Source organism: Oryzias latipes, chromosome 5 (assembly GCF_002234675.1).
Source record: "Oryzias latipes chromosome 5, ASM223467v1".
Lineage (NCBI taxonomy): Eukaryota > Metazoa > Chordata > Actinopteri > Beloniformes > Adrianichthyidae > Oryzias > Oryzias latipes.
In genome coordinates this window covers 16181109-16194350 of record NC_019863.2, presented here as the reverse complement: position 1 = coordinate 16194350, position 13242 = coordinate 16181109, and the positions used below count along the sequence as shown (strand labels likewise).

General features: G+C 40.1%; 1 protein-coding gene across 1 annotated transcript in view; it reads right to left on the bottom strand.

Annotated features, from left to right (window-relative positions):
• The window catches only part of lrig1 (leucine rich repeats and immunoglobulin like domains 1), a 29137-nt gene extending 19784 nt beyond the window's left edge, over positions 1-9353 (bottom strand). Inside the window, exon 1 of the mRNA XM_023954994.1 lies at positions 8322-9353. Coding sequence (XP_023810762.1) covers positions 8322-8524 — 203 coding nt within the window. The 5' untranslated portion in view covers positions 8525-9353. The remainder of the gene's footprint in view (positions 1-8321) is intronic.
• Between the last annotated feature and the right edge of the window lie 3889 nt (positions 9354-13242).

The following is a 13242-nucleotide window of genomic DNA, read 5'->3' as shown; positions in this document are numbered from 1 at the left end:
CCCTGACCTTAAGAGCCCCATGGAAGGCAGCAATTGTTCCTTCATGCCACACACTTTAGAGAAAACAGTTACCTGGTAGGAAGATGAGTGACGTGTAAAAATGGGTTAACAGTATAGCAAAGAGCGAGCATTCAATTACATGTTATACACCGCACTTTCTTAAAAGAAAGATCAATCTCAATGCCTGTCCCACTTGACAGATTTCCCTTGCTCCTTCTTTGTGCTAAAATGCAGATAATGAGAGGCTCCTTTAGCAATTCTTTCACTTGGCGTGTGAGTGTGACAAGATAATAGCAGAGCATGTGTCTGCCCTCCAGGCAAGAGCCTGATGAGGAGGTGTGCATTCGCCTCGGCGTCATAGATGATCGTACAATGAGGCCCCTCCCATTTCAGTCTTGATTTCTAAATTGTTGTCCCCTGCAACAGGAGGCAATTATCCCCCTTTTGTTGGCAGTAAAACACAGAATTCCCACTGTTAGCTTCTGCTTGGAGGCACTCATAAGCAGCCAATATTCACACATGCAGACAGAATGAACTTTATAGTGGTGTGGATAAGCATTGTGGACTTTCAATTAACTTTCTTTTTGTGCAAAAAAATGAGTACAACTCACAATAACAGATGACTAAGACAAAAAGAAAAATTTTCACCTGATCCTTAAAATGAGCTAAAAACAACTCCAGATTAGGAAAAAACACATCATATAGTAACACAGGATGTCACCGTTTAGCCAACTGCTAAACCACTAATCGCTGCTATTCAACTATTTAAGTTACTTTTGCCACAATTTAAAGTATGCCAAAACAAAAAATCCTTTGTGTTGGTTGTTTCCAATCTACAAAAAAAGAAATAAAAAAAGAGCTTATTTAATTTTTAAATGCCTCACTTTGAACATGTTTTGTTTTTTAAGTTTAAAATAGCCCAGCAGATGACTTACTGATTTCTTTGCTATTTCGTAACATTCTGCTTCATTACATTAACGATGGCTGTACAGAATAAAAAATCCACAAAAAAATATTTCCAATAAACTCATCAGATTGAGTAAATAGCTTTGCGTCCTCTGTCTGAAACTTTAAAATACCTAGCTACAACAAATTGGATGCATGAAAATCTTGCAGGGTATTTCCTCTTTAGATAACCAGTGTTGCTGTTTACCTGAGGTGGCATTCAGGTTTTTTTAAGACCAGAAATGGAAGACTTTTTCATGTTCTAATCTGCAAATTTGGATCTAAAACTTAGTGTACTTTCTTCTTTAGTTGACTAAAAGGTGTTTACATGACTGCAATCTTCTACTTTGCTTCATTCAGACAGATTTATTCTCTAACCTATCAGATCAGATAACTTCCACTGCGCTTTAACACCTACTGTGAAAAGAGACGGTGATAAGGTTGAGTTCCCGCCCTCCCCTCTCTCACCTTCCCTCCACAGGTGGAAAAAAGAAGAAAGAAAGAAAGTTGCCTTAAACCTACGACTGCGAGAGTAGACGTTCTTCAAGATTCACAGGGGTGTAAACATTTAAAGAACAGAAAAATAGAGCAATATTTTGTCAGGTACTACTAGAGGTTTTGCATTTTAAATTGTTTTCACACGTGACTAAAGTTCTTGAAGCAGATACGCATTCAGTATGGGCCAAAAACTAGCTGCATTTGTATTTTTTCCCCTCAGTAAGCCATTGGCTAGAGGTAACCACAAAGGTCTACATAACCTCCTTTTGTCAGCAGAACTCAGACATAAAACAAGTGGGGCAGCTAGAGTTAAGGCTCACTGGGGGGAAACAAAAAAGAAGTTCTTCTAAGATCCAGTTTTCCACAACACGTCTAGAACGTCTTGGCTCTACAAACACAGAGCTGGAATAAAAAGAATTAAAAAAGACACTTCCTCTAGACAAGAATTCTCCCTCAGACCAATGAGCTGGTTTGTTTCATACATACATATGACATGGATTACATTTTAAGATTCATATAAAGGCATCCTCTTATTCAAGTGTAAACAAAACTGTGAATAAGGAACATCTTAAAACACATTGTGACCAACTTTTAAAAGTGATGACAACTGCCACTGCTGGAAAGCTGAGCCAATGTAACATCAAAGTCAGTAAAAGCTATGAAAACTGTGTATTTCGGGTGCAGAGGGAGTACAGCTACAATAAGCTGGGAGTACCAGGGTGAAGTCATAGCACATGACCCCATTCTTGTAAGTCAATGCACAGCCAGTGTGCGGGGGGGGGGGGGGGGGGGGGGAAGACCCTAATCAGTGAGTGGATCTTTACATACGGCGATACATCATCATTATCTGTCTTGTATCTACAATACATAAACCGAGTGTGAACTTTGCTCATTGAAAGTGTGAAGTGATGCTAGTGATGAGTCTTCTATGGTCCAGCTGTGAGACAAAAGGCCTTTAATGCGGTCCATTTCAGAGCATCATAAACCTGGTCAAAGAATAACCTGCTTGTCAGAGAGCCAGACACACACATACATGCAGTTCTTCCTGTCATTAAGGGCCAGTTTATAGCCCGGCAACTGCAGTGAGAGTGTACACAAAGCTAACACCAGTTCCAGGCCACTAATTTACACAAGTCATAGGAGGGAGAAAGGGAACCCATGTTTTATCAGCTCTGACAAGGTTAAAAGCATAAGCCAGCCAACGAGATTTGCTGGAGTCATGATAAATCTGATTTGCTCAGTTCTGAGCAAAAGCAACAGCAAGAGTGAAATCCCAAGAAGGCAAAAAGATCATAGGTGCAAGATTTGGGAGGAATTTTGCTGGCAAATTTTACCATTTGCTAAAGATTCCCAACTCCCCCGCTATATGCAGTCGACCTAACAAAAGAAACTGCTCCAGCCTTTGAAATGAGCTAGCCTGAAAGCATGACTTTTTCTAATGGCAGGCCACATCTTGGGGCCACGTGCAGAAACCTCTCTGTGTGCTGCTGATTTGGGGCCAGAGCAGGAGATGGAGCGAGGCATTCCAAACAAACAGGCACAAGGCTGGGAAAGTGTGCACTAGCCTAAGGCATCGCGTGAACCTATGGTCAGGCCCAACAATGTCATAAGAACAACAACACTGATGCTGTTGCACTGCACATATTTATGCAAACTCACCCCCAATGCGCATATGATCGTGGCCTTGCATTAAACACTGTTTTTTATTTTGATGACAATATAATTTGTTACAAACGGCGCCAGACATTAGTGGAAGGAAATGAGTGTCCCCCAATTAACGTCGAAGACTAACAACCACTTCAAGTATCTTTAGTTCAGCTATTATTACTATTGTACAGGAAAGCCGACCTTGTGCTCTTATCTTAATTATATTGGGTGGGATTTTTTTTTTGTCTTTTTGCCAACAGATTCAGTTTCTTGACGGGAAATAATGATTACACGTGAAGCTGTCTAGACGCTGGAGCTCTTATGCTCCTTTATATAGCCATAAAGGGTGCAAAGGCTGAGGGAGCAGAGATGCTACGGGTCCAAAAAGTGTCCATTCCAAGTCTCTCCTCACACTTCTAAGGACTGCATGTTTTCTGAGCAGAAGCAGATTTACTTGAGCAGTACCTCTCCGTCTGTGTTCAAGTCACGCTCCTTTATCTGCTCCAGATTTCCAAACTCTTACCAGATGTCGGGGGTTCATAGATGATTCATTGATCAAACTCACTTTGTAGACACTGACTTTGAGGGAGAGGGGAAGGAAAAAAAAGAAACTTGGCACCCTACAAAGTCTTTACAGAAGTGCTATCTATTCTGCTGACTGAATTCCTGCAGAATGACTTGTGGCAGCAGCTGTCTGATTGACATTAAAATCAGTGAATCCATGGGGATCAACCCATGTATTCATCTTTATGTCACATTGGATTTGCTATGAGGAGAAGGGCCTTCATCTGAGCCATTTCCTACTAATTTGTCCACAGGTAACGTGCGACACAAATCAAATAACAATAATTTTCCCTTTAATATCTACGTGAAAAGTTCTACTGCCTCTAATAGCAGCCTGTTAAGAGAAGAAAATGGAAAAAACAGCTGACAACAATCACGGCCAGTGATTACAAACCGAACCCTGAAGCTGTGACTTCAAAATATCTGCCAGAGGACATGTGAGACATGAGGCTGGCAAAACTATGACAATAAACAAACTAGGTATAATCACTCTCTAAACCACAAAATTACAAGGCTGTGGAGCGAGAAATGCCCGAGAAACCACAAGGGGCTCAGTCTTGCTGAGTGGTTGCTGCATCCCTGCCTCGACTGCTGAAGTGCTCATATGCTTAAGACGATGACGCATCTCTGCAGCTTGCTTTCGGACATGACAGTCCTTCAGTGCAGCTCAACAAACTTTCCACAATAAAAAATAAATAAAAAAACATAACAAGGGCAGACCTTGAACTGGTAACATTTTTTTAGCATGCTTGTTGACAAGTTACACAAACTAATACATGGCCTAAAAGTAGAAGGGTTGCAGTTAATAAGAAATGACTTTCAGCTGGTTTCTCCTATGATGTTACATTTCCTTTGGCTTTTACTGTGGATGTTACAACATGTGAGACAGTGGTTGAGGTTTCTGACCACTAACAGAGCTTTAACCAACTTATGAAGGCAGCAGCAGAATCAGCAGAGACAGCAGCAGCAGACCATAACGTTAACACAACACTTCCATGCAGAGGGTGGAAAAAAAGCTGCCCCCCTATTCTTGCTCCTTATATTCCCCAGCCAGGTGATCTAAAGCCACACCCTCCCCCAAACAGCCCACAACCTAGCTGACCCAACTCCCTGTACCCGTCAGGAAACCGCTGGTGCAAAGCCCATTTCTTCTGAGTCAAAACCAACAATCGAGGGTTGTACCAACAGTGCAGTTTAGAGCTTTAACATGGAGCGGAGTATCTGCAAGCTATGAGGTTCAACAAACCAATTGGAGGTGGGGGACCTTTAAGGAAAGCCTGACTATAGAGGAAATAATGCAAAACCAGAAATGTCCAAAATGAAAGTAAACTCATATCAGAGCCGGTAAAAAAGATCTTACTTTCTATAACAGGAAAAAATGGGATTTACAACCCTGTATAAGGAAAGAGGAAGATGTGCCCGCTAAAAGACAGCCAGTATCTGCTTCATCTGTCTCCAACAGAGCAATCTTGGCCAAAATTAGTCATGCTCATGCTTTTATTTACTTGCAAAATCCCATTATGTCAGTGGCGCTGTGGGCAGTAATGCTTTTTGTACACATTACTGTGGCTGCAAATGAGATAAAACACCATTCCTGAGAGGGAATATGTGATTCTTTGTAACCAAACCTGCTTTGAACATTGTTAGGCTATTCATCAATGCTAAAAATTGAAAAATAGAAAAACATTTTAGACTAATGGTCAGCTTGTTAAAATGTTAGGAGCACTGATGGAAAAAGAATCCAGATAAAATTGACAAAGAAACTCGTTACAGAAGAAGAAGTTACAGTAAGAAGCTCACTGGTGGAGGATAAAGATAGTGGGGAAAATCCATAAATTTACACGATGGAATCAATCTTACTCCCAAAAATAATCTCTTAAGACAGCAGTTAGTTAAGATTAGTTAAATTTATGTTACATTTGTTTAAATTTGAATCTTTCCCCAACATTTGTTTGCCTCTGAGTCCAGTTTTGGCTCAGCCTGACCTGCCATGGACGTGCTAACATATTTGCTTTCCTGAATCCTCATCAAGCCTCTTTTCTCACAGGGGACCATTAAAATCAGGGTCTTGAAGGGTGATTATTTTGACAACTGGAAAGCATTAGTGGTTTTTTTTAAGCTTTAAGATTTGTGGTCTTATTTGGGCCTCAGAGGACAAGAGACCGCTACTGATGGATGAACCGCTCGATGAAACCTGCCCTCTAGCCACCTATCTTGCCCAGACAAATACTCACTCAAAGCACTTTTTCCATTTGTGATAAATGCACGTATTTGGTCAGCTGTTATTTCTGCAAAAATGATTCATTTTCAGGGACGCCGCATTATGTAAACTGTAAAATGACACCATAACTATGCCAAAAACACAACTGGTGAACACGGCAAATTCTTCAGTAAAAGCTTTTTTCTTTTAATTTATCACAAAATGCTGCATCAGTTGTTTTGCATGTACTACAAATAAAACCCTTTAAGCTATGAAACGTCCTGGTGAAATTAAGATAACCATCGGAAAAAAGCAGGGCTTCCCTTTACGAGAAGCCGTGTAATTACAAGTTCTGACGTTCATTACTGTAATCCCAGTTCAAGAGGCGGCAAAGAAGTTACTGTTGCAGCTACGAGACAGTGCAACCACTTTCCCCCTCACAGGAAAATCATTTCTTTTGTTGATTGTTAATGACACCGCGGAACATGTGACCAAAACATTTGTTTATGATTTATGTGTCTATCATTTATTCAAGCAGAGGAATGTGCAGAGAAGAAGTGCAAAACTTACTAGCACCCAGAAAGTCTCAACACCACTACTGTTGCTGCTCCCTCCCTGCAGGGAACTGATTCCACACTGATCTTGCATCCAATGACAAGTAGAGTTCACTTCAAACCAAATACAAACCAATACAAAGACCACCCAGTGGACAGAATGAAGCTGTCATTGTTGCTCTGAACCAGAACTGCTGAGTCCAGCGACATGACCTGCATCAATATCCCAGCTTCCACTGCCGTTCATGTGTCTAAAACCAGAACCATTCTATCAAACACAACTGTAAACCTCTGGACAGACCAGAAAAGGAGACAATGCTTTCCCTTTGAGTTACCTGCCACTACTATGTGATTATCTGAAGTTGTGTGGAAATATGCGACCTTAGGTGTAATGTAAGGTAATTCAAAGCCATAAAACCATTCCCTTTGAAAACAGAAAGACTGCGGGTGCTTAAATCTTTAGAGATAAGGTTTAGACAAGATAAGAGAAGTCACAGAGAAGTAGGGCTCACACTGGATGCTATTTCCACACAGGTTCAGAGCAGCTGCTCCGACAGGGAATCTGTCCCGCAACGGACATGCCTAGTCCATGTGTAGACGACTGTGTGTATAAATGATAAACTGCATGTGTACTTGATCATGGCTAAGTGGTGCTTCAGGGCCATGTGGCTACCGGAACACAAGTACCGTTATTCATGTGTGTGAAGGACTTTCTTAAGGTTGCATTCCTAAGTTCCTAAAGAAAGATGCCTGCCTCAGACTGGAACCTGGGAGCCAGAGTCATGTTTGAGTCTCAAACTGATTTTGTAAAAACCTGCAATGGGATGTCTAATTTTCAGTGAGTTTTCCCTGCAGCACTGGCCAAAACCTAGACTGAGAGCAGAGGGCCGTGTTGTCTCTAAGTAAATTGTGTCATTCAGCTTGATAAGTAGCAAATTTCCCTCAACACTGAAGAGGCCTTCATGAAAAATGCCACTAAACTTTCCTAAATGAGCTGACAAACAGGGGGTCGACTGTTGTCAGGCTGGGAACGTTAATATCGAGAAATCCAATTTGGAAGCAATGGTTTTAAAACACAGTGATGGGTTATGTGGCTAATTCACCTGTAATGATTCTGATTCAATAAGGCAGATGTTTCCTTCTTTTGGCATATTTATTGACTCACTCTAAGAGGACAGGTTGTCCAATGTGTCACTTGAAATATCAAAACCTCTCAAAGAAGGTCTAAATTTCTGGTTTTCATAAATCAGAATGACACTAAAAAAGGATGCCAAGTTTGCTGTCAGATACATTTAGGGGCATTTTTCAATTGATGCTGGTGTTTTATCTGCAACAAAACTTAAAAATCAAGTAGGCTGGGATATTAAAGGACCAAATAATAACTATGTGCAAAGTAAATCTGGACAAACATATAAGAAGTTGATTTTAGTATGGTTAGTATGCTGTGAATTGTTATTAATCTATAAAATGCATAGGAAGTGATAATTACAAATAAAACTTTATTTATAAAGCACTTTTCATACAAAAATAACACAAAGCGCTTAACAGAATTAAAACATCTTTCAAAACATAAGGCTGAACAAAAAAAAAAAGTTGGTGGTTAGTTGTCACATTAGTCTTTAGAGGGGGGTATTTATGTATCTTTATAGTCTTGTGGGGAGGGGGCAACATTAGCTTTCAACACTCGTTTTTATTTATAATATTCACTTTCTCGATTTAAAAAAAAAAAATCAAAAGAAAGAAAGATAATTTTTCTCGTATGAAATTCCTCTACAGAAAAGTTAGCGAACCTGGGAGTTTTTAGACTTCAGTTAAAGCTCACAACAAAGTTTAAAACATTATTATAGCATCCATTTTTAATAAACATTCTGGTCCTTATGGGCTGTTCGGGGGAAATTCGGTGTTTTACTTACAAGGAGACAGTTCGGGCAGGAAGGTCCAGAGGTGTCGCCGTGAGCTCCAGGCGGCTGCAGTCCACCGAATCTCCGTCGCAGGTACAGTTCTGGGCACACGGTAGTTCTGAACCCAATCCGCTGCTGTTCCGCTCTCCCATCGACAACATTAAATATAAAACCAAACGACACACAAATCCAAACGGTCCCAGCGGCGCCGCCATTTTGTATCCAGTTTTAATAGCGCGACCGCTGAGCGCTAGCCCCCGGTACCGAACGCTGAAGTTTGCCTCGGTGGAGAAGGTGTGCGGTTCTTTCTCGTACTAGCGCATTCACTCACTGTCGTCTCGTTATCCGGTGCTAGTAGGAGTGAGCGCGGTGCAGCAGCGGCGGCAGCAGCTTTTCTGTCCCGGTGGGACTCATGTCCAAGTCTCTTCTTCTCCCCAACTTTCTTGTCCGGGGTTGGACGCGGGCTTAAATCAGAGGTCTTCACAGATGAACCCGCATCGCTCCCCCACTGCAGGCTTCGATGAGGACTTCAGATCAACTTTGAATGTGTTTCCACTAAAAGGAAACACTCGCTAAAAAGATTTTTGCAACACCGTAACCTTAACAGCGACTGTCCCTCTACGAATCGATTACTTTAAAACTTTTATAACCGGACTACACAACTCCCGGCGAAGCTCGAGAATATCCACTATCAAAAAAAAAAAGTTAGTAGGTCAGGTTGATAATTAAAAACCCAAGAGTTGATCCCGAAAAGGCGAAAGCTGAGAATCGTCCACTTTACTGTCTCTTTACTTCCAACTTTGAGGCGCACTCCGAAGACTCGACTATATCAGCGTATCAGGTGCAGTCTGCGTTGGTTAATTCTTGACCATCCGATTAATAATAAATTCGACCGTCCCCTCCTTTCGACCATGAATAACCACCATTAGTCTTCTCCTTTCCCGAAGTACTTTTCCCTTTTTTTTTCTTCTCTGGATGAAAATGCTCCGTAGTCCCACGTTGGAGGCACAACAGCGAGTCCAGGGTCCGCCCACTGACCGTTTTCATTGGCTGATGCAAATTAATGGCCGAAGTAAAGTGGAACGTGATTGGTCGCTCTTGTTTCTCCCCGGATCGCGGAGTTTAAAGGAGGGGGGCTTGTGAGGGACTGCCACTGAGAGGTCCCTCGGTCCGCCTATGTTTCCCACCCCGGGGTGTGAAACCGCACGACCTCCCCTCACTCTCACTGCTTCTTAAAGACACAATCACCCAGATCAAGCTCTGTAATCGCATTATAACAAGCCATAATAATCTAATTGGTTTGAACGGCCAACTATTCCATTTGGACAAGATTTACACCTAAAATAAATAGAGAATAAAAGATCAACTTTATTATCCTCTCTTTTTACTTAGTTGAGAGAGCAATCAAGCATAAGGGGAGTTAATGTTATTAGACTGCTTTGGAAATTAATCATCAGACCATTAATTTATCTCTGTATGCTTAACACTGATTATTTGTTGAGTCCATCAAGGACTGAAGGGAAAAAAAACATGGAGTATGAAATAATCCTGCTTTATAATGATACAAGCAACTTTAGATATTAGAAGTAAAATAAAAAAAAGCGATTGAGATTTTCTTAAAAAAGATGGATTTATATCTGTAATGAAATAGCATTTATAATCAACACTGATCTTATTTTTAAAAGTGAATTCACATGTTAAGAGAGTAATTAGTGAAGCTCTTTAACAACAGAAACAACATTTTATTCTCTGGTTAGAAATATATATAAACGTGTGCAAAAGATACAATATTTACTTCCATTAGCATAAGCTTGAGAACCTATCTGCCTTTTATATCCGTGTATATATTTTACAACAAAATAAATCAAAAAACGAATGTAAAAGAAAAAAAATCAATCAAGCACTGATAGAAACAGTAGTATCAATTAAGGATGCAAAAGGCCGTTGTTGTTCACCTTTTGGCACATCCCTCCATTGGTCGCAATAGCGAATCAGCTTTCACTGATTTGTAAAGCTGGTTTGGCAGAGTTTTTACGCCAGATGCCCTTCCTGACACAATCCTGTTTTATATCCGGGGAGAGCCTTGGCTACACAGTTAGGTAGTAGCTTGAAAGGTCTTGGCCAAGGACCCACAAGACAGATACGAATCGAAAAAGCAATTGAGTAACAGCAGATATGAAAACTACAGATACGAACAAGATTATGTTGTTAAAAAGGTAAAAAATCCCTCGAAAGGTAAAAAAAACGGTTTATGGCAAACTTTTTCCCTTTCTCTCTCTGCCTATTTATGTATGTGTGATGTAAGCAAAAAGACGTCTAATCACAAGCTTGCTTGGTAAGGTCAACCACATTGAGACGTGTGGATTTAATGATGACCCTTTTTCCCACAGCTCTGCAAACAATATCTAAATAAATTGAAATGATACTTTTACTTAACCACAGGTAAAAAAAAATAAAACGTCTAAGACGTCAAATTACAGGATTCTAGACTTTTGTTGTATAAAATAAAAAGTACCAGTATAAAAAAAAGGATTTCCCTGTTAGAAGGCTTTTTTTTATAGTTTCAATCGCCAAACAAGTAGTTAATATCTAGATTCTATCCATTTGGGTGAAATAATTGGACTCGTTTTGCCACAAAGTTATTTAAATCTATTGTGTATCGATTCATGGATCATGTATCGAGATCAGTATAAAATCATGGGAGAGGGAAAGATAAATGCCGCTAATAAATGAGTTAGGCGAGGTAGCAGTTTAAAGGGAAGAAAATGCTTTGCATTTTAAAAATTCTATATTTTGTTCATTTACTTTTATTCCCTTTTTTGCCTCCAAAGGATCCGAGTGCTTTATAGTTCTGGCTTTGAGGTCGTTTTCAAAAGCTGGAAAAGATTTATGCAGGTGTGTCTGAGCATGGTGTGCTTCGTCCATCCAGTCTGATCTTTCCACCATCTGAGCATGCCCTGTGATGGTCACATAATAGCACGAAATTCTTCCCAAATGCTGGAATCACGTGTGCCCATCACCTCAGAAATGCACATCTGTGATAAATCAGCCTCGCTGTCGGCCTCCTGGCCACAGCACTCCCCCCTCCTCCCCCCATCACTTCTTTTTTTTTTTTTTTCCTTGGTGCTGACAGATTGTTTTGATTGATTTTCGTCAAAGCTATTGTGATGGCTTGGAGTTGGGAGGAGGCCCAGATTTTATTGCCATTAATCACTATCTCAGCAAGGACACAAATATTCGCACCTGCAACACTGCAGGCTGCTCCGTCCGGCGTTCCCGCTCCAGTGAAAAGGGTTTCACATTGCATCATGTTCTGCGAGCGAGCACTAAAGGCTGCAGGTGAAGCCTCCGGCCAACACAAGCAATAAGATGATCTGAGAAAGGAGAGGCTGTCAAAACACGACTTCAGCGGTCACAGAAACTCACAGGAGGACGGAAATGTTTAAACAGATTCACTCAGAAATTTGTTTGCTGCAAAAATTCTTGGGAAAAGATCTTTTTTTATTGTCAACTGCTTAAAATAACCTACAAACTAAGTTAAAAAATCCAAGATCCTATACCATCTGGACATAATATATGAATTTATACTGACATATTTTCTACTGGTTCCTATTGATCATTGTCTAGATGTCCATGTTTTTAGGATTCGTCAGGTTCAGAACAAAGATTAGTGTTTGAAAAAAGTTTTATTCTGAAAGAAAAACGTCTTTTTTAAATCAAAAATTGTATAGGAATTAACTCATCATTTCATTTTCACTTTATTAATTGTGATTTGTTATCTTTGACCATCTGCGTTCACACATCTTTGAGCCATGTGGGGGAGATCCGCCATCACAGCCATCACAGCCTCATTTTGAAGCTCCTTCCACAGACCACGTGTGCACACAGGTACTTTAGGCATCTATTTTGAGAGGACTGCTGACATGTCTTTTAATGTGATTTATTTGGTGGATGACTTGGCTCCCAAATAACTTTAACTAAAAGAGTGCTTGTAGAGGACGATTCTGTACTGAGGCCCATGCCCAAGGTTAAAAACAAATCAACCATTCTGATCCATGCTTAAAATTCATTATCTAGGAATAGGCCACATTTCCACAAAGTTCCAAGAACCCAAGACTTATAAACTTTGCAGGGCCTTGCTGAGAAAGGTAGGAATATATATTCCAAGAAGCAATCATGTAAACATATCTCATTAACTCTCCTCTTGACTCACACTCTTAAAACACTGGGGTTATTTCTTTAACCCAATTATTATTCATGTTGGGAAAAGTTTCTGTGTTATTTTTGGAGCAATACAATTTTTTTGGGTTATAGTAGCTTAATTTTAACCCAATTTATGTATTTTTCTAACTTGTTTTTCCTGATTTAAAAAAACCCAACAAAAAGTTAATCAATTTTTAACCTTTGCGTAAAAACAACCCAAATTGGGTTGTTTTAACTATGACGTTTTTAGTTTGCAGGAGTATACAGAGGATTTTAATCCCATTTTGTCTCAATATTTAATATTCTTAAAACAATAAAAAAGCGACCTAAAGTTTACTGATTTGTCTGCTAGTTTTCCGTTTATTCGTTCTCAGTTTGTCTTGCTTTCATGTTTTAATTTTAAGTTTTAAAGCTCTGTTTGGTAAAAGGAACACCCATTCAAACAGTTTCATTGTAACCCTAGTGCTATCTTAGATGACCCCACCCTTGCATTGACGTGTTCTCCCTACCATGACAAAGGTGGATAAAGGTGGAAAGATTTCATGTAATCCATGGTCACCGGTGAAGATCACAAATCATTGAAGAAAAAAGGTTCAGAGCACTGTCTGGTGGGTCTAGATGACCCAACTCCCAATGTTAAAGTGCCTAGGATAGCACTAGGATTAATATCAGCATAGGCCACATCAATTCCCATCAGCAAAAGCCTAATTTGGCCAAAAAAAAGAAAATC